Source organism: Atractosteus spatula, chromosome 6 (assembly GCF_055471065.1).
Source record: "Atractosteus spatula isolate fAtrSpa1 chromosome 6, fAtrSpa1.hap1, whole genome shotgun sequence".
Taxonomy (NCBI): Eukaryota; Metazoa; Chordata; class Actinopteri; order Semionotiformes; family Lepisosteidae; genus Atractosteus; species Atractosteus spatula.
In genome coordinates, this window is record NC_142711.1 from 4224107 (window position 1) to 4247377 (window position 23271).

At 44.0% G+C, this 23271-nt stretch overlaps 1 protein-coding gene across 2 annotated transcripts in view; it reads left to right on the forward strand.

Annotated features, from left to right (window-relative positions):
- acss2l (acyl-CoA synthetase short chain family member 2 like) overlaps window positions 1–23271 on the forward strand; it is a 30624-nt gene that overhangs the window by 6360 nt on the left and 993 nt on the right. Inside the window, exons 2-18 of one of the 2 annotated variants that reach the window (XM_088918373.1) lie at window positions 4108–4261; window positions 5422–5617; window positions 9326–9417; window positions 9748–9851; window positions 11718–11790; window positions 11915–11990; window positions 12687–12771; window positions 13787–13924; window positions 15191–15361; window positions 16270–16403; window positions 17397–17529; window positions 18271–18327; window positions 18426–18506; window positions 19685–19793; window positions 21692–21760; window positions 22156–22332; window positions 22801–22875. In XM_088918373.1, the coding sequence (XP_088774499.1) occupies window positions 4129–4261; window positions 5422–5617; window positions 9326–9417; window positions 9748–9851; window positions 11718–11790; window positions 11915–11990; window positions 12687–12771; window positions 13787–13924; window positions 15191–15361; window positions 16270–16403; window positions 17397–17529; window positions 18271–18327; window positions 18426–18506; window positions 19685–19793; window positions 21692–21760; window positions 22156–22332; window positions 22801–22875 (1903 nt within the window). In that variant the 5' untranslated portion in view covers window positions 4108–4128. Of the gene's footprint in view, window positions 1–4001; window positions 4262–5421; window positions 5618–9325; window positions 9418–9747; window positions 9852–11717; window positions 11791–11914; window positions 11991–12686; window positions 12772–13786; window positions 13925–15190; window positions 15362–16269; window positions 16404–17396; window positions 17530–18270; window positions 18328–18425; window positions 18507–19684; window positions 19794–21691; window positions 21761–22155; window positions 22333–22800; window positions 22876–23271 lie in introns of those variants that run through there. The other variant, XM_088918374.1, reaches the window with a different exon arrangement.

The following is a 23271-nucleotide window of genomic DNA, read 5'->3' on the forward strand; positions in this document are numbered from 1 at the left end:
TCAGTTCCTTGGATCGACTGGCTACTGAAAACCAAACACAGCTAGAGGGGTCAAATGGCTTCTCAAGTGTAAACATTCATGTGTTCCTTTGTCTTATTTACATCAGATTAATTCAATTCAATGTAAATTTTTCCATTTCTAAGAATAGAATGGCATATGATTAATTTGAACTTGAAGTTCTTACTGTGTATATACATTTACGCTGAAGACCATGAACTTTTGTTTTTTAAAACTAAAATATATGCCTTATGAACAATAAATGGAAAATGTTTTCTTTAAGATGTCTGACATCTTTTTATTATTTTTTAAGTTTTCAGTGGGGTTTTTATATGCTAATGTTGGAATCCTATAAACTATCAACCGTTTTCATTAGAGATTCTGACAAAATTCTATATTCTGACAAAAGAATAATTTTAATTAATTTTGAAAAATTTCTTAATTTTGTGGTCACTGATCTATTCACTGGAGTTGTTAATTCTTAATTCATAAAGTGTCAAGTATTGTCTGTTCTCCCTGTCACAATTGTTACCTAGCAACAGAAAGTAGCAAATTACCAATACAGAACAGGGTGATTTACCTCAAAGCCTAACTTTGTTATCTGGGTAGAACAAGACTTTGGTAAGCTTCCATTATCTTTGTCTCTTTAATTTAGCCATGAAGTTACAAAGCTAATTAATGAAAAGAGATGTTTTCTTGGTAGCACAAGAAAACCAGGAGTTATAAGAGAAACCTAGGAACCTGCATCCTGAATAGGTTGGTAACAGCTCATGATTTTGCACCCTTTCTGTGTCAGGCAGCCAGTGTGTCTTTTACATGTGTGCTCTTCTGCTATCAGACGTTATTACACATACACAGTAACTGTACATTGTACAATATTATTAACAGAACCGTAGACCACTGAGCAAAGGTAGCCATTTCCTGCTCGTCTACTTTATCTCAGTTGCTAATTTTTCCAAGAATCTCATATAAGATACGAGATCACTTTATTGGCCATATACAATTTCTTGCATTAGGAATGTGTCTTTTCGCATACCCCAGCTTGCTCTCCATGAGACACACAGACAGGGAGAGAAGCTGGGGGTCAGAGCGCAGGGTCAGCCAACATACAGCGCCCCTGGAGCAGTTGGGGTTCAGGGCCTTGCTCAGGGGCCCAATGGAGTAGGATTCCTCTGCCAGCCACAGGACATGAACCGGGAACCTTCCAGCCAGAGGTGCAGATCCTGAGCCACAGAGCCACCCCTCCACTCTCATTGAACTGATTCCTCAAGGTCAGGGTGGCCAGAATGTCCCATATTCCCACAATCCATTATTTTAAAAAGTGCCTCCTATTCTCAGTTTTAAGTGTACCATACTTCCTCATAGTTTTGCAGCGTTCCACTTGTATAGCTCTTTTCTCCACTCAAAGTGCTTTACAGGTAAGCCCACCAATATGGAGCCCCACCTGGATGAGGTTACAGCAGCCAGAGTGTGCCAGTACACTCCCCACACACCAGCTCTCAGTGTGGAGGAGAGCCGTGTGACGTCTGAAGGACCTGTCTCTCTTATCTCGTGAACAGGTTTATTGGTGGGACTTAGGATATTATCTTTCTTCTCGGCCACATACTGCACACATGGCATATCATAGTGAAGGTTCAGAAGCAAGATAATATTCTAATTCCCGCTAATCACCTGCTCACTAGATTAGAAATACAAATATTACAGTTTATACAAGTTTATACATTATAGAGGGAATAAGGTTTTGCCCTAAATTCTTGCTGTTTGCTGTGTCTTCACAGCAAACCTTTACAGAATACAGATGAATGCTGATAAAAAGAGGGCCTAATTTAACACTCAATGCTATGTTTTAAAGGCCTGAAGAAGACATGAGGAAGTTATTGATCCTGTCATTGCTCACCTTCACTGATGCACATCTGGTGTAATTAATTCATCCAAATACCCACCATTCACTGTCTGATACTGCTTCTGAGTCTGCAGCCTGAAATGAATGGTTTTCTTGAAATCATTGAAGCTTGCCAAATGTATATGCTAAACAACAGTGGCAAATGTTCCAATGTTCAAGAACATTCAAATGCTCACCAAACAGTATGTGGTAACTTGTTTTTGTTAACCTTTTATCTTAAACTAACATGATCAAATGTATTTGCCTGATATATAATCCAGTGCCTTGGTGTTGTTTGGCAAGAATGCAAACATGTATTTTGATCTCTTTTGTTTCATGAGAGCTGTTTTTCAAACTCAAAATTATTCACCTTTAAGCAGCCGGTATGTTTTGAGAGAATGCAATCTGTTTCTGTTTTTATGTGAGAAGCTACCATAATGCTCATATTTACTTTTTGTGTGATGTTTGTTTTGGCAGAGAATTTTTTTACAGTATGTTATTGAGCTTAGAGGATTGCATTTTTGCCTTTTGAGTCCACGGAACACATGTTCAAGAAAGATGATGTGGAAATACACCCATAATCATGTTTATTACATCATCATAATAACAGCAATAAGAAACAACTACCAATTATACATCCGTCAATTTTATAACGACTTCATCCAGCTCCGGGCCACAGGGAAGCCAGAGTCTATTTCAGCAAGCAACAGGCACAAGACACCAGTCCATCACAGGGCACACACACCCACAGCAGGGCCATTTTCACTTGAAATCGTCATTAGGTAGTCCAAGACCAGTGCTAACTGAGGTCTGTGAAACTACTGCATACTGTATTGCTCTAGTGTTTCCCTGGCTGATGGGCAAAAAGCAAAGAGTGTAAATTCAGTTAATTCTGTTAGTGAGGACAGTAGAATATCTAAAGGTGATGTTTCTTAATTTGATGATTATCTTGTCCACAATGGTCCTGTTATCCTCATTCCCCACTATTACAAGACGCTCTTGAATACAGGATCACGGTCAGCGGAGTTTTCAGAGAATTTGAAAACAAGTCCATTTCGTATTTGTCATTCTAAATCAAACCTAGCATTCTAAGGGTAATGTTAATATGGCTATATTATTACACATTAATAATGCATTAATAATAATTGCAATATGTATTTTCCATATCAATTATTCTCGTAGGCATTAATAACGTCAATGTTGGCACTTTAATTATCAGTTTCAACACTCTTTTGTTGCATTTTCAGTACCTCGGGTGTATTATTTTGTTTTGGAGTGTGGATTTCTGGGCCACAGGGAATTCCAGTGATCATAAAAAGGAGGCCTAAAATGGTCTGAGGGTCAGTTACTTGCTGTAACCTTCAAGTGAACAGTGAACACATGATGCACAGGCAGCCTACACAGGATAACAGATCCAACAGGATACGATATAAAGAGAAAGGTCTTAACAAAAGACCTGTGATTTACTGTTGCATAACCTAGTATGGCTGTGATCCACAACTCACGACAATGGAGTACTGTATATGGCTGTAGCCTAGCCGAATTCTTAGGAGTCTCAGCAGAAATTCTGGACTCCATATTTAGCTCTTTTTCTGCTTGTATTTTTAACTTGCCTGAAGTCAAAACCAAGTTTCTAGATATAACAGACATACATCTCTAAGAGAACTGTCGCTGCCTCCTTGACATATAAGGTCTGTCGGCAGGCAGACAGAGGAGTCCCCGTTATACCCTGCCAGACAAATCCATTGCTGTTTTTCTAGTACTCCACAGTACACCAGACTCAAAAGAAGGCTTGTTCTCGGGGAAAAAAAACATACAGTTTCAGCTAAATCAAAAATGACAATAAGAGAATTTTGTCCTGAATAAAAGTCAGGTATTTTTAACATTGGTTTTGCTGTAGCTTACGAGCTGGGCCTGGTGCTCCCCTGCAGCCTGCTAGTTAGTGTCAGCGCACACGCATTCCTCCTCCCAGTGTCCTGACTATAATGTGATCAAATGACAAGAGCGGGGCTGTCCAATGAAAAAGTAGGTGTGCCTTTGTGGACAATCTGATTGGACCCTCTGGCGCTAAGGAGACTTTGTGAAATTAACACAAAGGAAGGATTAGGTCCGCTACTGTACTGCAAAGTACACAATAAAGATAACTGAGTCTAAAGCCTTTGCACAACTTGTTGTTTCACTCTCCGTGTAGACAATTCAGGGACCGAACTAGTATATTACTCTTCCAGAGGCTAGAGCATCTGTCAGCCATGGTGGTCCCTGGATCTCATCACACAGAGGAGCAGGTCTTCCCCCCACCGCTGGAGCTGCAGAACGGTGCCCACGTTCCTGATTTTCAGAGCTACCTGCAGCTGTACAGAAAGTCTGTTGATGAACCAGAAGGTATGTCGTCACAACAAAAAGGTTATGAACTGCTTTTTCTTGTGATTTTTTCTAAATTTATGCATCCTAATGGCAGCACACTGTCACAAATGTAATACCCTTTCAGAGCATTACATCACGTATTCAACAAGATATTTTTTTTACAGATAATAAATCTTCTTGTTCTTGTTCTTGTTGTTGTTCTTCTTCTTCTTCTTCTTCTTATTGGCATGGTGGTGCAGTGGTCAGCATTGATGCCTCACCACACAGGTGCTCTAGGTTCAGTACCCAGGGTGCTGTCTGTGTGGAGTTTGCATGTTCTCCCCATGTTTGTGTGGGTTTCCTCCAGGTGCTCCAGTTTGGTCCCACAGTCTAAAGACATGCTGGCTTCTGGGAAAATAGCCTCTAGTGTGTGTGTATGTGTGTGTGTGTGCGCTCTATGATGAACTGATGTCCCTTCCACTGTGTACGCTGTCTCGCTTGGTGCTTGCTGAGATAGACTCCAGCTCTCCCACGACTGCGAACTGGACAAAGCAGTTAGGAAATAGATGGCAAAGGAACAAGTAAAAGGTTTATTCCCAAAGGGAATAAAAAGTTTTAAACCCGAGGGTTTATTCGAGTGCGACACCCAAAGAAGGCTCCACAGCCGAAATGTTGTGTTTCCTTTCTCCTCTTTTCAGCTGGAATAAATCTTCACTTGTTCCTTTGCCGCCTACGCAAGCAGCTACCTACCTGAACAAGGAAATAGAGGGATGCATTTATCACATTGTTATATCTTAGCTACAGTATATGAGGATATTTTGTTTTTAACTTCTTCTGGACAAGAATTGTATGGATATGGACCGAGTGCCGAGAGGAATATTCTTTCCTTCAGGTTTGTGCAGAATGCATTGCAATACATCTTGAAAAAACTCTCTGGTTTCCCTCCGAGCTTTATTTCATCCACTGATGGACAGAGATCTCCAGCTGAGACCTTTTTAATCTTGGAGCAGACAACGCCAGCCTCGCGTACCAGTCGGGGAAAATTGCCAATACATTCAAGTAGAGATAAGGGTGACAATGTGTCATTTCTTTTAAAAACATCATGTTTGGACTTGTTGGTAAAAAAAACACAAGGCATGCCATGAAACCTGTTTGTTGACCTGTAACTGAAACAGCAGCACTTCTCGCTTGTCTTGCAGTGTTCTGGAAGGAAGTTGCCCAGGACTTCTTCTGGAAGAGCCCACCAAAGGGGCAGTTCCTTCAGTACAACTTCGATGTGACGAGAGGCAGCATTTACGTCAAGTTCATGGAAGGAGCAAAAACCAACATGTGCTACAACGTCCTAGACAGAAATGTCAAGGAGAAGGATCTTGGTGAAAAAGTGGCGTACTTCTGGTAACTCCGCGATCCTTGTTCTTCATGCCAAGTCAAAACGTTTGCCCACTATTACGGTCCATCACTGCTGAGCTTCAAACTCACACTGTAGCTCCTGCTTCGTTTGAGAAGTCTAAAAAGCAAGTGCTGTCAACAGCTGTAAATAAGGGTCCACACATAGTAAGAGTTGGTTTTTAAGAAAAACTGAGAATGTGTTTCAAAATTGGAATCCTTGCTAGATTGTTCATGCTTGAGCGGAGTCAACAATTCAAATGGGACATGTTTGAGTGGCACCTGTGACACGTTTACTGCAGTTGGTGAAACCATGTTGAAGCTTGTAGTTATTTCTGAAATGGGCTGTGGTTTGTCTCCTGGGTTTTTAGAGCCAGTGTGGCACTGTATGTGCACACAACAGATACGTACTGTATTAATTTGCGGATGGAAAGGGCAGTGTGGAGTAAATGTTAGGTCACATTCCTGAGTGCAAGGTTCTGAGTTTAAATCCTGTGTGAGGATGCTGTTAGTATAGTGAAGATGACAATAATAATATCCCTTCACTTATAAAGTGGTTTTCTGGACGTGCCAATCAGAGTGCTTTACAGACAATGGGGACTCCCCTCCACCACCACCATGATGCGCCAGTATGCTCACTGCACATCAGTTATCACTGGGGAGGAGAACAGAGTGATGAACCCAGTTCATAAATGGGGCTTATAAGTAATCCATGAGTGAGAAAGGCCAGGAGGAACACTCCTACTCTTTTCGTGAAACTCCCTGAGATTCTTTAATGACCATGAAGAGTCAGGATTTTGGTTTTTTGTCTCATCTGAAGGAGGGTACCGTTTTTTATGGTATAGTGTCCCCATCTCTATACTGGGACATTAGGATCCACATAAACAGGTTCTTGGGACATCCATTTCCTTCATATAACAGAAATTTGCGAGGATTTGCAGCTTTTTTCAAAATGATTTTTTCAGCTTGCACTGGCCTCGTCGGGGTCAATCTTCAGCCATGCACAGTCATATCGGACAAATAACATTTTAAACATGAATACCTTCAGATAAATGTCACTAGTAGCTGTTTCTAAAAGGTGCTGTCATTTGTCCCCTTCCACCCGAACCCTGTGGTGATGTGTGACCTCCGTGCCCTCTCTCTGAAGCAGCCTTGACTCAGTGTGCGCTGCCTTGTTTGCTGACCTTAATTTGGCCGTAAATGGAGACTCCCTGCTCATGACTGCCAAGTCCTGAGTGGTCTGACAGACTGGGGTTACAAATTAACTGGACTCTACAGCCCAGCAGCCACCTCACATGTCTGTACCTGAGGGCCGGTCAGGGGGAAGTGCTGCTTCCCAGCTGTGAAGAGCTCCCGAATGTATGGATTCATCTGCCGACGGCGCCGGTACAGGAAATAAATTATCGGGCCAGCCGAACGTTGAGCTGTGTGGACGAACTCATCTTGCCTTTGGCATCCCCAGCTGGCACTAATGTAGGCACACTTGGCAGCCTCTTGAAGAAAACGCCTGGGAGAACCTAGAGGATTAAGAGGAAGATTTACTCCCACAAAGCAAGGCTGCTCTTTCTCACTCCGTTATTCGGAGCAGCAGTGTGGCTCAAAGCAGCGGCTGCTGTAGTGCCCTGGAGCAAGGAATGGCCTTCCAAATGCCCCCCGTAAATGTCCTGCCTTACGGTAGAGATGGGAAGTGTCGAGGTCAACACTGGAAAGGAGGATCTGGTTAAAAACGGTTACTATAAAAACATGCTGCTTCGTGCCGTATCTCTCGGGAGCACAAAATACCCCTCTCTCAGGTGCCTGTAATATTCCTCCGTCCCCCCATTGTTAGACTGTGGGAGGAAAACCCACTCCAACACAGCGAGAACATGCAAACTCCATGCAGACAGCACCCAAAGGCCAGGATGGAGCCCAGGGCCCCAGCACTGCCAGGCAGCCGTGCTAACTAACCACTGCAGTCAGTTCTTCCGTACCCCCATCAAAAACACAGGGTTATACCTCCTAGTGTCCTGAAACTCAGTTTCATGTTTTTCTTATTTCACCAAAAATATAGCCATGTTTGCATCCGGGAGATGAAGTATGGCTGACATACGTTCAAGCGTTCGGTACAATGAAAATCACAGGTCTTTATAACACAAACATGTAAATCGTACGGCTTTCATGCTCCTTCAGGTTTTCTCCCCTTCAGTTTTGCAACAAAGACGTGTAGTTAAAGTCAACTTTTCCTTTACTACCATTACAAGATTACAGAGATATCACAGGGTGAGCACTCCCTGCTGGCCCCACTCACACCTCCTCCAGCAGCAGCCTCAGCTTTCCCAGGAAGTCTCCCCTCCAGGTACTGACCAGGCTCACACCTGCTGAGCTCCAGTGGGCTGCTAGTGGTGAGCTGCAGGGTGATATAGCTGCTGGAGTCTGAGTAGGTATTTTGCCTACCTGGTTCAAGCAAAGCCATCTCTGTAACAATGTGGAATATGCAACTGAAAGTTGCTCTGAATAAAAGCAGCAGCCTAAATGATAAAAGAGTAGTTACTATTCTTGTTGAGGAAAGACAACATTGCAGTAGATTAAGTCGTTAAAAATGAGATCTGAAAGCTGCCTATAATATTACCAATATGAATGTCATCAGTTTTAAAACCAATTGAATTGTTAGAAAAAAATGATTTGAAGGTGCGATAAACATTTGCTCCACGCCACGACGCGTTTACATGCGTATAAAATTTGTGAACCCCCCTCCACATACGCATACAGAATTAAAGGCCATATTACATTACCATTAATATTAGAAGCGGAACGTATTTTAGTGTTTAAACTGATTTTGTTTCGAAGTGCACAGACACCTTAGCCTGGCTGAAATGAAGGACGGTATTTTTCAGCCAAACCTGAAAAAGTGAACTCGCACCAGACGGGAGGAGCCGTCTCTGTGTGCGCACCGAAGACACGACACACTCTTGTAACTCCACAAAACTAATATTGCAAAGCAATATTGAATTGGTTGGGTTTTTTTTTTTCTCAACATAGGTGGCTTTTCCAAAATTGCGCAGCACGCCTGCAGGCGCGCCACACCGGTTGCGAAACGCGGCTCCTCCGGTGACACTCGGGGAGCAGGAAACCCTTCATGGTCCGGTAGAAAAGGGTTGCTCCACAGGCTGTCGCGAATAGGGGGGTCACGATACATTTTTACAAAGTCTAACAGCACGCTGACCTGCGCAAAAGACACAACAACAACAACAACAACAACAACAACAATTTGGATAGAATTTGTTTTGTGAAGTCTAATTTCTTATGGGTAACCGATGAAACGATCCGTCAGAAAAAAAATAAGACGTTTTTTCACCGGAAGGTCTTTCTCTCCACCGCTCTCCACAGTATGAATACAACAGGAGCAGAGTGTACAGTGCCAGTAAAGTAAAGGTGTCTCTGTAGACAAGGATCTGCGCCTGCGCCTGTGCCTGGGAGGTTGCCGGTTCAAATCCCACAGCCGGCAGAGGACTCCTACTCCATTTGGCCCCTGAGCAAGGCCCTTAACCCCAACTGCTCTAGGGATGCCGTATAAATGGCTGACCCTGCGCTCTGACCCCCAGCTTCTCTCCCTGTCTGTGTGTCTCATGGAGAGAAAGCTGGGGTATACGAAAAGACAAATTCCTAATGCACGAAATTGTATATGGCCAATAAAGTGATGTTATGTTAATCTTTCTCTTCTTCGTGCTGATCTTGCAGGGAGGGGAATTCTCCCGATCGGCAGCGTTCAATAACGTACCGTCAGCTCCTGAAGGAAGTCTGCAGGTGTGCCAACGTTTTAAAGAGCATGGGTAATCATCAAATCTTTTTTTTTAAATCTGTATTAAACACAAATCTAACTCATGAAGAGATATAGATGTCCTCTTAAATATTTAATTTCTGTTTGGATGCTAATATTGCGATATTGCAATATCAACACGAGAAGAGTGTTGTGAGAGTGCGATTTCCGACCACAGGATGCGGATGCTTGTTGAGATCCGTGAATCCGTGTCTGAAGATCAACGGACACTGCTACCGAATACGAAATATTACGCTTTTTAAAGCTATTAAAAAACTCTTCCTTGTAACTTGTCTGCAACATTTCCCTCATATACTGTATATCTAATTTCTTTTGGAAACAGGAGTGGGAAAGGGCGACAGAGTTGCGGTGTACCTGCCCATGATACCGGAGCTGGTGTGTGTGATGCTAGCGTGCGCCAGACTGGGAGCCGTGCATTCTGTTGTGGTAGGGGACTGTCTTGCTGTGGTTGTTGCATTAATCACTTCCCATGTGCATTGTTTCCTCCTGGCGTTTCATTTTAACTTGCTGGTCACGGAAGTACGACCGAGGTGTTTCATTCGCATCCTGTTAGGAAAGCAGAAAACAGCTGCAGCTGCATTTGCTCCCTGTTAAATGACAAGAACGATGCTTTGCTTGCATTACAGTCCTGATCAGTTAATACGTATGCTTCAATGAAAAAGAGGAATGACTTCATAACTCAGCATATCACTTCTACATACACAGGCACTATTTTTCCTTTGCCTTGTAGTAAATGTTTTGACATGTTAGCTTTGCTCAGTGATTACTAGTTTATATATATACCATATATAGTATAAACTCATACAGTATATATTCATATACGCTCTCTTTATCATGCTACACAATTTGCCATTTTGTTCTGTTCTCCTCTGTAATGTTATAGATCCCGAGAAGTCTCATCTTCTGTGCTCTCATATCAACAGAGAACAATTTCTCATCTCTTGCTCTCTCCTGAGCTCTCTGACACTCCATTACCAAGACACATGCTGTGATACCAATCAGCTCAACCCAGGAACATGGCACAGTTCTAAAAGTCTGACACATTCTTGTCTTTAAGATAACAAAAAGTCTATACAACTTAGCATATGTAACAAACTGCATATACACTCAGTGAAGGTTGCTCTATTGTGCACAGTGAAAACAGCAACATAAATACATCATAGACGTTTTCGTTGTTCCATTTCGTTGGTAAGTGACTGCCTCAACACCAGCATGTGTAACGTTTTGCTGCACAGAAAAACAAATCAGTGTGGTACGACAATCGTGATACAAGCTCTGCAACGTTCTGTTCCGCAGTGTCAGCACCAGGATATTCAATTCAAGCTTCTTTATCCTCTGGGGGAAGTTGGTTTTCCGCCACAGTCCAATACAACATTCAAACAAGACAGAGAAGTTCAAGTTCAAGTTGATCTGTCATTCCAGCCATATACAAGTATACAGTGGAACGAAATATCGTTGCTCCTGGTCCACGGTGCGAATACAGGCAGGACTCTGACACCAGGGTGTTGAGAAGACAGTACAATAGTGTTACAGGTGATCTGAGAGTTACTTCACATTCTGTGAGAGTGAGATTGCAGAGCCTCTCATGGGGAGGCAGAGGTGTCCCCCAGATGGAGGGGATGAGGCCCACACTTCATATTCTGTAGTGCCCTTGGCCTTCTTTACAACCCTCTATTTGTAGAGGATGTACAGTTCTGCAGAATCTGATCAGACAACAGAAAACACACTTGCTATTCATATTTCTCAATAATTTATCAACTATTGTTCTTCATTACTCCACGGAATCATTTCTGTGTTGTTTCAATTGCTTTTAGACTTGCAGTGAATTGATTATTGGTGTGTGTGTGACTTTGTTTGATATATTTCCAAGACAGGAGTCAGAATTCACCAATCCTTTTTCCCCAGGGTGATAGTGGCTTCTTCTTGTCCAAAAGTAGTGTTTTCAGATATTTTTTTAAAAGTGAAAAAGAGATGGCTAATGTAATTCAGTGGTCATGTCATGTGTGACAAGCAATGTCCAGTTTGTTTAATTTGAGCCTTTTGCTTTCTTTCATAAGTAAAAATAAATAATAATCTCTCCTGTCGTGAAGTACTTTATAAGATATTATACCTTATACTAATAAGTATTACATGTTGGTAGCAAATTCCCAGAGAGAATAACGCTTGTAGCACTTAAGGCCAGTTGGGAGCATAGAAAAGTAATAATCGGGCAAACAAACTTTTAACTGCTACGAAGGGAGAGTGGCTCTTCTGTGTTTAGCTGAGTGTACTACAGTATACCTTTGTGCTTAGTTTGCAGGTTTCTCATCCGAATCGCTGTGTGAGCGAATCCTGGATTCACAGTGCTTGTTCCTAGTCACAGCAGGTACCTGTCTTCCTATTAGGCTCAAGTGTGTGCAAAGTGTTGTTATAGGAACTGCAAGATACGTGCACTAGCGTCACCATTGCGGTTGCCCGTTGAACTCCCTTTTTTTCTGCTTACTGTACAGATGGTGTTTTCAGAGGGGAGAAACTTATCAACTTGAAACAGATTGCAGATGAGGCACTGGAGAAGTGCAAGGAAAAGTAGGTCCAGTAATCTCTATCTCATTACAACTACTTTAAGAAAATGAAACCTGAACTGAAGGAGACTGATTGCTGAGTTGTTGTGTCTTATCACCCAGGCTAAGTACAAGCTATCCTGTTTGCTTGGCTTTCTTTCATCCTGCTGTGTGATTAAAGAGATACCAGCAAGCCAGCCTCACCCTAGATTCTTAAATCTTCCTCTGAGTCAGTATTACTGTACAGAATTTAACTGATCAACTGAGAGACTTTATTAGAGAGCTTTAAGAGTTCACACTGAAAAATTCAAACGGAAATGTGAGATATTTCACACCTTAAAATATCTAATATATATGATACTTCTGAGAATATTTAGGATCACAGAATTGAAAATTGAATTGAAGAATTGATGATCAAGACCAGTAACCTAAGCAAAGACATCATTGCCCAAGACATCAAGAGATTCAAACTAGAGTCTGTGGTATTCCTATTAATAAAGAGCATAAAAAACTGGGCATAGTGATTATTGAAATTGTTGCTATGATATAAATACAGTATTTTATTCACAGCAATAATGCACATTAGCAAAAGTCAGCCAAAGCCTTTTTTCTAACCCACTGTTGTAAATTGAGCCTTGAAAATGTAGCTGACAACCTAATTGTTTAGTGGCAGCTAATATTTGTCAAAGTTCTAACTCTTATGCAACTTCTCTGCCTGCAGAGGAAATTTTACCATAAAGACCTGTATTGTCGTGAGGCACGTTGGAGATAAGATGAAAAATGGAATCGTTTCCAACAAATTGCAGGTACAATATGTGCCCGATCTGTTGTGTCACTCCAGAAACCTTTCTCCCTGCTCAAAACCTTTACACATTTCTTCAGATCGTCAGATGTGCCAAACGTGCCTTCAGCGTTTATTCAGTGCAGAGGTGAAATACTCTTATCAGCTCCCCGACTGACAAAGAGCCGGTTACCGTAAGGATTACTGTTTGTACAGTGGGAGAAGTCTTGCTTTCTTTGTGACAGGTGCTGGATGGAGGGGGTTTTGTTTATCCAGAGTGCAGAAATGGAACCAAAGATGTAGTGGTGCCAGTTTCCAATCGCTCTTTGCCACAATCAGTGATGCATGCCCGCTGTGTCTCCGACAGGTTCACTATTTCAAAGGGCAGTTTTACAAAACTGGCAGCATTAAACCAGTTAGCCTGATCAGATACTGACTGCTAATGCCTGCAACCTGTCCGTTGCTGAATACGTGTGGTTATCAAGGAAAACAAAATCAGTGTGGTTTAACTCGTCTGGACAGAAACTGCAGTGTTTCATGTCCCTTACCCTTGCTGCGTTTCATTTATCTCTACTTCTGATATTGCACTTCTGTTCTTACACTTTTAATAAGTATTAGCAAGCTTGTTCTATCATTAAGGAATCAGCCTCCTGGTTTTGCAAACAAAGAGACAGTACTTAAGCCCATTTTAACATTTTTTTTTTTAATTGACCACTTAGAAGAGCTGTCTTTTTGCCACAGTCATTCATTCATACATTAATTTATTTTAAAGTATAACATAAACACATGATCATCTTTTCACATCTGTGTCTTCATTAGAATCTGGTCCTGGCATGAAGCCAAAACAACATTCATAGTGGCAAATGAGACGCATCAAAATCCAGGCAGTGCCTGTGAGCCCCTGTCTTAGAGTGATCGCTGTAGGTTGTGCATGAATTTTACAGCCAGTCAAAGACTGTGGTCAACTAGCAGGACTGGGACAGTGGCTGTGAGAGTGTCAGTGTGTGCTGCAGCTCTGACCCTCTGTCCCGTCCCGCCAGACCCCCTGGAACGCGGGCGCCGACGTGTGGTGGGACGAAGCAATGGCGAGCGCGGGGGAGGAGTGTGAGCCGGAGTGGGTGGAGGCGGAGGACCCCCTGTTCGTCCTCTACACCAGCGGGTCCACCGGGAAGCCCAAGGCAAGTGGGGCCACCGCCGGTAGCCCGGAGCCCCCCGGGCCCACGCACGACCGCCCCGCCAGCTCGCAAAGTCGCCGGCTCTGCCGTTTCGTGCGCGCAGGTTTGGAAGGAGTCGCGGCGCTTTGAAAAATGAACCCCTGCGAAGTTTAAGACCTGTTGTCTGAAGTACTTGGGAACAAAATCTCCGCAGAAAGCAGAACTAGAAGAACAACAGGGAAAGGCGTGGCTTTTAAAATACACACCGTTAAAGATGGATGTGTTTTATTAATACTCAAAAAGCTCCGGTAATCTCTCGTTCGCAAAGGTATAAATGTGAGCTCAGCGTGTTCTCGGTGAAACAGAGATTCAGTTTTTGTGTTTTTCCCGCCCAGAATGACAGAAATAACACTGCTCGCCAGTGAGATCTGTATATTCTTAACTGTAATTGATGGCTTCTATACTGTGGCTCCAGCACCCTTACGGAGTGCCAGTTTCTCCAGAACGCATCCTGTCCTGGGGGCTTCAGGGTTACATCAGCGTTGTGGAAATCCAAGCACTGACGAAACAAGATATTGTGCTAAGTGGCTGTAATTGTGTGGAGCCGCTTACAGGACTGAAGCCAGCAGCTATTTCACCCTGTAGCTCACGCCTGGCAGCCCACTGGAGCTCAGCAGGTGTGAGCCTGGCCCGTACCTGGAGGGGAGACTCCTGGGAAAAACTAAGGCTGCTGCTGAAAGAGGTGTTAGTGGGGCCAGCAGGGGGCGCTCACCCTGCAGTCTGTGTTGTGTGGGTCCCTATACTATAGCCTGGTATAGTGACGGGGACACTATACTGTAAAAAGGTGCTGTCTTTCAAATGAGAGAGGTCCTAACTCTCTGCGGTCATTAAAAATCCCAGGGTCTCTCTTGAGAAGAGTAGGGTTGTAACCCTGGAGTCATGGGCAAATTTCCCATTGGCCCTTATCACTCAGCCTCCTAATAATCCCCATCTCTGAACTGGCTTCATCCCCTTCATCCCTCTGCTCTCCTCTCCACTGAGAGCTGGTGTGTGGGGAGCGGACTGGTGCATCATGCAGGTGGGGGTGGAGGGGATCCCCATTACCTCTAAAGGGCTTTGAGAGGGGTGTCCAGGAAAGTGCTACAAAAGTGTGAGAAATTATTATTATAATCTTCCCATGTCCTAGCAGAGACTGTTTTCTGCTGAGCACCAGTCACGCGTGGGCTCCGGCTGACTGTGGCGTGCCTTTCCTCGGGGCTTGCTCACTGTTTTCCGCTCCGTGCCCTGCAGGGTGTCCTGCACTCTGTTGCTGGCTATCTGCTGTACACAGCGCTGAGCTTCAAGTGTGTGTTCGACCACCAGCCCGGAGACGTGTACTGGTGCACCGCGGACATCGGCTGGATCACGGGACACTCGTACATCACATACGGACCTCTGGCCAACGGCGCCACAAGTGTTCTGGTAAGCTGCCCCTTGCAGTGTGCGAGACGTGGGTTAGTGCGGATCAGGGCAAAACCAGAGCCAACCTGGGAATCATGCAAATGATGATTCTTACTACACATGTGGAGCATGCTGACATCTTATTTCTGTGCGTATTTTTTTTTAACGTTTTCTTCCTGGTTGTCAATGTGTTATGTTTTAAAAAAAAAAACACATGACAAGTTTTGATGACACATTTCCAAGTAGTAATAAAATGTAACTCCACCCTCTCCATGTAGAAATGGAAACAAAAATGTATCATGCCTCAAGCAAAGCATACAGGCACAGATCCGGGGTGCCTTTGTGGAAATGACATTCTGTAGTATGGGGTTGTTGCGACGGTTACTTTAATCTCAAACCAAGCAAGCTCAATTGTCAAATCTCTGAGAAGCCCAGAACATTGTGCAATGTCAGAAGCAGAAACACAGATGTCACAAGATATTTTAAATGATCATGCTGTAACATTTCTTTAGGATTTGAATGTGCATAAAACATAATTATAGAAACGAGTTTTTCAAGTTTTGCAGGGACCTGTCACCTTTCTTCTTTCTGTTTGGCTTGAAAGATTAAGAAAAAAGATGACTTTCTAAAAAATAATCAAGTCTTAAGGAAGATTACTGTGTTGCATTTGTCTCATTCCTGTAGATTTTGCTTCATATGCTTCGAAAATGTTTTACAGCTGATAGCAGAAACAATTCTGGAGAAGGTACCTCGCAAATGACACAGTGAGATAAATTACACGGTCATGTTTAAAGCTGATAAGAGTGTCTTGTCAGGAAGGACGTATGAATTTGAATGACAGTTGTCTTGGGATGTGGTCAGACTCCAAGTCAGCTGTGCTGAGTTACATTTCAGGAATCGTCTGACACTGTGATATCGTGCTTGGAAAGTTTGAAGGCATACCGGTGTACCCTCATGTGGGGAGATTCTGGGAAATCATCGAAAAATACAGCGTGTCCAAGTTCTACACAGCGCCCACAGCCATCCGCCTGCTGATGAAATACGGACAGGAGCCCCTGAAGCAGTGAGTGGTCTCTAACAGCGCTGGCCGTACAGTACAGTATGTGCTCTCAATGCGCAGCCCGCCCGGCTGGTCCGATGGGTCAGACTTTCCCCTTTTCCTGCGGCGGCGAGCGGGCTGGGGTGATGTCACTCCTCAGAGGAAAGGACACTGGCCCCTCACAGGCTCCCCCAGGGCTTGTGCCTGTTTGCACAGCTGCTGTGGCACAGACCCGTGCTTCCCCGCTGCCAGCTTTCCTTCAGGAGCCATCGTTATGATCAATACCTGGTGGGGGGGAGGGGTATTTAAAACCGAAATTCAGCAATGTCAAAAAATAAAGCGAAAATGCTTACAGCCCTCCAGTTCCGCCTGCAGTTATGCGCAGTTTTCTTAGCTGAAAATAATTGTTTTTTTTCCTTGGGGCTTTGGTAACTGCAAGGACCCCGCTGTACCGTCTCAGGAAATAAAGCCCCGATAGACAGTGATGAGTGAGCGCCATCTAGTGGGGAGCTGAAGATACTCATTGAGCACAACATGGATCTTCAACGCGCAAACCATGTCTCTCTTGTAAACCTTTTCTATATGCTGTTTATAGCATATAAGCATCGTTATTCATATATCTTATGAGTTATTCTGCAGGTGTTTGTCAGCGACACTATTATGATCATGTTGCCAGGATGCCTTTGCCCACAACTCGTACAACATCCTTGCAACAGAAACCCAATTCAGAGAGCACTGGTGCCAGCGCCAGGCTAGCAGTGAGCTGGCTCAGCTCTCACACATGCACTTACTTTCACAGGGAGTGAGACTCTGCACAGGATCACTCCTGCCCAGAATCCCCACTAGGAAGAGGGGCTAACACACCACATCTTCGCTGTTCATGAGATTATTTAGCAAACTTGTAGTTTAAGAAACTATGCCTGTGTGTCTGTTCTAAAATACCATACAAACTGTTTGTTTTAGAGGATATGCTTAATTCGTGTATTTAATCCATCATTCTGTTTTTTCTCCTTGAAGGTTCAACCTTGATTCTTTAAAAATCTTGGGCACTGTTGGAGAGCCTATTAACCCAGAGGCCTGGCTGTGGTTTTACAATGTTGTGGGACAAAAGAGATGTCCAGTTTTGGATACCTTCTGGCAGACAGAAACTGTGAGTAAACTACTGTGGTGCTGCTTTCATTAAACTTGGCTCTGTGTAGCAACGCCTTTTCCTTCAAGCTCCGTGCAGACAGTAAAAGGCCCTGTGAAGTGTCATTTTTGCTCAGTGATTAAATCAGGGGGAAATACACTGAAATTTAAATACAATGGGAGGAATAAAATTCGAATATATTTCCAAATAACCCAGAATATTGTAGAAAGTCGAGAGAAATGTTATAATGTAGCATGTGACGCATTGCACATTCAGATAGGTACTGTAGGACAAGTAATAAGTATTTATTTCTATCAGTAGAACTGTTGGGTTTTACAGGTGTATGAGTGTAAAATTTACAAAATAATAGCTCATGCTGAATGTATTTACAAAGAAATAAGAGCCGACAACAGCGAGCCTCTTAAGCAATGCTGCATGCCAGCCTTTCTGTGTCGTGGAGAAAAGTCTATAAGACATTTTAATGTGTGTAGCTTCAGATGTTCATTTTAGTACAGGTTTCTGTCCGGTAGATTATTTGAATGCGAATCAAAAATTGAACTCAATCCTTAAATTGAGGAAATCGCCTCTTTATTTACGAAGGCTATGTCCATGAGATTAAAGAGTATTTTCTTTCTGACACAGGGGACACATTCAGTCGGTTTAAAAAAAACGGTGGAATTAGGTTGTCGTTTGAAAATCAGAGCTACACGCCAAAATGACTGTAAGAGGTGAATTGTTTTGTTTTATTTCTTGTGCCCCCAGGGGGGTCACGTGCTGACCCCATTACCTTCCGCTACTCCCCTGAAGCCCGGGTCAGCGGTAAGTATCCGAGCCGAACCGGTTCGCCGAGCGGCGGCTCTGGGGCGGGTGCTTCGAGATTGAGGCCGCAGCCTGCACAGTGATGACGTGTTTTGCAGACGTTGCCCTTCTTCGGGGTGCAGCCGGCTATCCTGAATGAACACGGGGAAGAGCTGGAAGGCGAGGCGGAAGGCTACCTGGTAACGGTGTTACTCTGCTGTGGCTCTGTCGTTGTGTGTCTGCGCGCACACCGCCCGGCCGGTGCGGCTCAGCTCCTGTCCAGATTCGGTCACACTCGTTGGCAGGCTACAGTCATACAAAAACACCTCTGCCTAGGCAGAGCGAACTATATGCTGCTTGTGTCATATAAGCGTTCATTATTCTACATCGAATTACTGGTTCTCTGGCCACAGGAGCATCCTACAGTATTCTAAAATTTCAAGCGAGATGATGTTGTCACGCCCTCTGCAGCCAGAGGGCGCTCCTTCTCTGTCCTGTCCCTAGTTTCCGGTCTGCTGTCCTTCCGGTCCCTCTCTTTCCCTTGGGCTATATATTTCCGGGTCTTGCACTCTGTCCTCGCTCAGCATTGACGTTCGGATGTCCTGAGACCCGCCTAGCACCAGGGCGCCCCACGTCCGCTCCCTGAGGGCATAGGTTTCTATACGGCATTCCTGAACTCTTTGCACTATGAGCCCAGGCCTTTTTCCCGTCTCGCCGCTACGCATATGGGTCTTTTTCTGCTCTCCTGCTCCCCACGGTTAGTCCCTTTGGACGTCCGTGACAGATGTGAGCTGTTCTAACACGCTCTCTACCACCGAGCCCTGTTACACACACGCAGACTGAGGCAGTGAAAAGGCACTTCTCTCCAGAAATGATGGGGGTTGCAGGCCACAGAATGCCAAAGCCATGTCATGCATATTGATCAAGAGTCTGTGAAGAACCAGATACCAAGATGAATGACCTTTCCTCTGTGGCTATTCTTATGCTGTTGTTTATGTTGTTCTGCGGCATTGCATGTAATCCTGTCCTGTGTGAAACTGGCTGAAGCTTCAGGATATTTGAACCGTGGGAAGTGGCCTCTGAAACAACTTAGACTGGGATCTATTTGCTCTTTGACCTTTGCAATAAATTAAATGTCATCCTAGCCCTCTGTAAAGTTGAAACTGCCCCGGTCCAGTGTCAGTTTATCATTTTTTCCCCTGTTCTCACCACAATGCTGTTATCTCATTTAAATCAAACAATATCCCGTTTCCAGCCAATTCTAGCCAGTAATAATCCGTTTGGTGTTTGTTCTGTGTGCTGTAGTGTATTTTTGTAAAAAAAAGGTGCTATAACTATATAAATATATTTATATAATATAAAGGTGGTGTCATTGTAGGTTTTCAGGCAGCCCTGGCCAGCCATAATGCGCACAGTGTATGGAGACCACGAACGCTTTGAGATGACCTACTTCAAAAAATTCCCAGGATATTATGTCACAGGCGACGGTGAGTTACTTGGTTTTCAAAGTCGTAAATGTGATCCGGCTTCACCATGTCCCTGTTGTCCCAGAGGAAGTGTGTCCCACACTCAGTCTGGGACATGTGACTGCAGAGCTCCCCCTGACGAGCCTCGAGTCACATTCCCAAAGGAATACCCGCCCAGCTGCATCTGTCACGCAGAGCAGCTGACCACAGAGCCACGACTCCTGTGCTCGTATGGTACTGTAGGAGATAATCATGTGCAGTGCAGAGAAAAAGTTTGTGAACCTCCTAAACTGGTCCATATTTTCGTGTAGGGTAGACCTAAAATGTAATTAGATCCACAAACAATCCCAGTAAAAACAAAAAGATGACCCGATTCAACTAAGAATATAATAACATAAGATATATTTGGATTAATAATTAATTAATAATAATTCATTCATTCATTTAATAGCAAATATCCTCATGTGAATAAGTCTGTGAACCTTACAGTAACAGCTCACTGAACTAGAGCTTTCCTGTAAGTACCTGTTAGTCTCTTGCAATGGCTTTTAGAAATTTTGGCCCATTCTTCCTTGTAGAGCTGCTTCCCATTGGTGACGTTGCTCTGCCCTGAGCTTTCGATGGGGTTGAGGTCTAGACAATTCAAAACGCACAGTTTCTTCCTGTTCAGCCCTCGTTTTGTGGATCCACTTGTATCATTGTCTTGTTGCAAGACCCACTATCGGTTCAGCTCCAGGTCACTGGCCAGCACCCGACACTCTCCCCCACGACCTCCTGATACAGGGGAGGCTTCTGTGTCTGTGGTGACCGGCTGTCCGGGCCCATGAGGCAGCAAGTCGGGCCCAAACCCAAATCACACTCCCTCCACCACGCCTGACGGTCTGGATCTTCTGTTCGGAAGTATTGTCCAGTTCCGGTCCTCTGGAAAACACCAGCTGTATCTTTCTCTTATTGCTCCGTTCTGTCAAGATGTATAAATCAGTTTTAGAGTTGAATAGACATAGACCTGAGACAGGCTAGCACTCCAGCCTAGTTAATGCTGCAAAAGCTACGGTAAGTGCTTGTTCTTTTGGCCTTTTTTAATTTGAAAAGGATAAGCAACATCCATCAGGATCAGTTTTCTTTTTAGATTAAAACAGATATTAGATTAGAAACCAGAAAGTTTGCATACAAGTGGTGGCCATTTGACCCATTTTATTTGTTTTGTTTTTTAATAGCTAATTCATCCAGAGATCTGATCCATCTGTTTCGTGTTAGAAGTGATGGTATCATCTTCAACGGCTGAGCTGAACAGCTGTATCCTGTTAGTTGTTTAGAGGGCATTTAAGAATAGTGTGTATGCTGACGTTCTGGTGATGTGCTGTTGGCCACCACTTTACAAAACAACATACTGTTGCTCTGAAATCAGTCCAGAGAAGAACAACCAGATACATTCCTGGGCTTAAAGGAATGTTCTATACTGACAGGCTAAAAGAACGGAACCTTTTTAGTCTTTAGTGGTTCAGGTGGGGAGCTGCGTCAGCATGCGTAGGCTGCAAAGGAACAAGTAATAGGTTTATTCCCTGCTGAAAAGAGGTGTCAACACCCGAAGAAGGCTTCACAGCCAAAACTTTGTGTTTACTGGCTAGATTGGAAAATAGAAGAGAACAAGTGGAATTGTCTTGTGAATACAACTGGTATTAGAGTTTCTGGAAACGTTGCCGAGACGTGACTTTTCACGAGGGAAAATAAGTAGCTGTATTTCTTTGTAATCTATCCAAAGTGCAGCTCACCCACTGCCTGTTCGTGAACTAAAAAAAAAACTATAATTCGTTGTCTTCTTACCAACCTCATCTCTGGGACGTTGTATCTGTAACCTACCATGAGCAATTTGGAAAAATTCCAAATAAAATGTGGTCATATTGGTCATTTTCTTCCAGGCTGCAGGAGAGATAAGGATGGGTATTACTGGATCACTGGGAGAATCGATGACATGCTGAATGTGTCTGGTAAGGATTCAAAGGCATGATGTGAATTGAAAGCATTTCTGTAGTGGCTTCACCTGAAGAAATCACCCTGGATTGTGCCTCAATAATAATAATAATAATTGCTTTCACTTATATAGCGCTTTTCTGGACACTCCACTCAAAGCACTTTACAGTTAATGGGGAATCCCACTGCTACCACCAATGTGCAGCCCCACCTGGATGATGCTCCGGTCCGCTCCCCACACACCAGCTCTCAGTGGGGAGGAGAGCAGAGCGATGAAGCCGATTCGCCTGTAGCCTCCGAGAGTGTTTCGTAGGGGCTGTCTGCAGCGGCAGTGGCTTGACATCAGTGTCATCTCAGCAGTGGTGCTCCTCAATGGGCGACACTAACGCGTTGCCCTGTCCTGGGCCCCCAGGCCACCTGCTGAGCACCGCGGAGGTGGAGGCCGCCCTGATGGAGCACCAGGCGGTGGCCGAGGCCGCTGTGGTCAGCCGCCCCCACGCCGTGAAGGGGGAGTGCCTCTACTGCTTCATTACCCTGAAAGACGGGACGGACTTCAGCCACGCTTTGGTAGAAGGACTGAAGAGACAAGGTACAGCCCTGCAGCTCCGGGGGGCGACGTGTGGGCATCGGCCCAGGTGTCTGAGGAGACAAATGTGTTTACCGAGCTCAGCCTCGGGGGTTTCTATGTTCAAATAAAGACGCACTCCACGGGGGATCACCTGCATGCCGACTCTTACTCGCTGTGGGGGGTTTTGTTTCACAGAGTAAAAGTAAACAGAAACGGGGGACTTTCTCCTATATCTACACACTACAAGGTGAAGGTGCCTGTAGGTGGTACACAATTTCAGTGGTGTTTCAGCCTTGGAATCTTTGTGTAAAACAGCATTACCTTAATCCACAAAGACACGAAAGAGAAGCGCTAAATGTATTATTTTATATTTATAATTATTGTATTAGTGTATTATTTTATGTAGTCTATTATTATACTGTATAGTCTAGTGTATTATTTTATTTTAATAATAATAATAATATTGTGTATTATTTCAATCCTCTTTAGTACGAGAGAAAATTGGGCCGATAGCAACACCGGACTTTATCCAGAATGCACCAGCACTGCCCAAAACACGCTCAGGTAGCCTATAAGCTTTGTCATGTCACTGATGTCTGCAGTACAGTGTGTGTGTGCTTCCGGGAGACTCTGGCAGGTGGTACCCCAGCATGTGCAGGCTCCCATGAGAATATAGGAAATGAGACAGGGTGAGGAGACTGTTCAGCCCCCCTGCTGTAGCCTGTCTGATTGCAAGTACCGAACTGGGCTGATGAGCTTGTCCAGCTGGTCCTTGAAAGAAGCCGGGGTGTGCTGGTTTTAACGTCTCTGCTAAGTAGCTTTTTCAGGAGCTCCGCAACCCTTTGTGTGAAAAAGAAATGCCGAAAGTGGCATTTCAGGTTAGTGAACAAATGTGAATTTAATTGATCAATTTGTTATAATAAAGTGAACCTGGCATTTCAGATTTTACTACAACACATG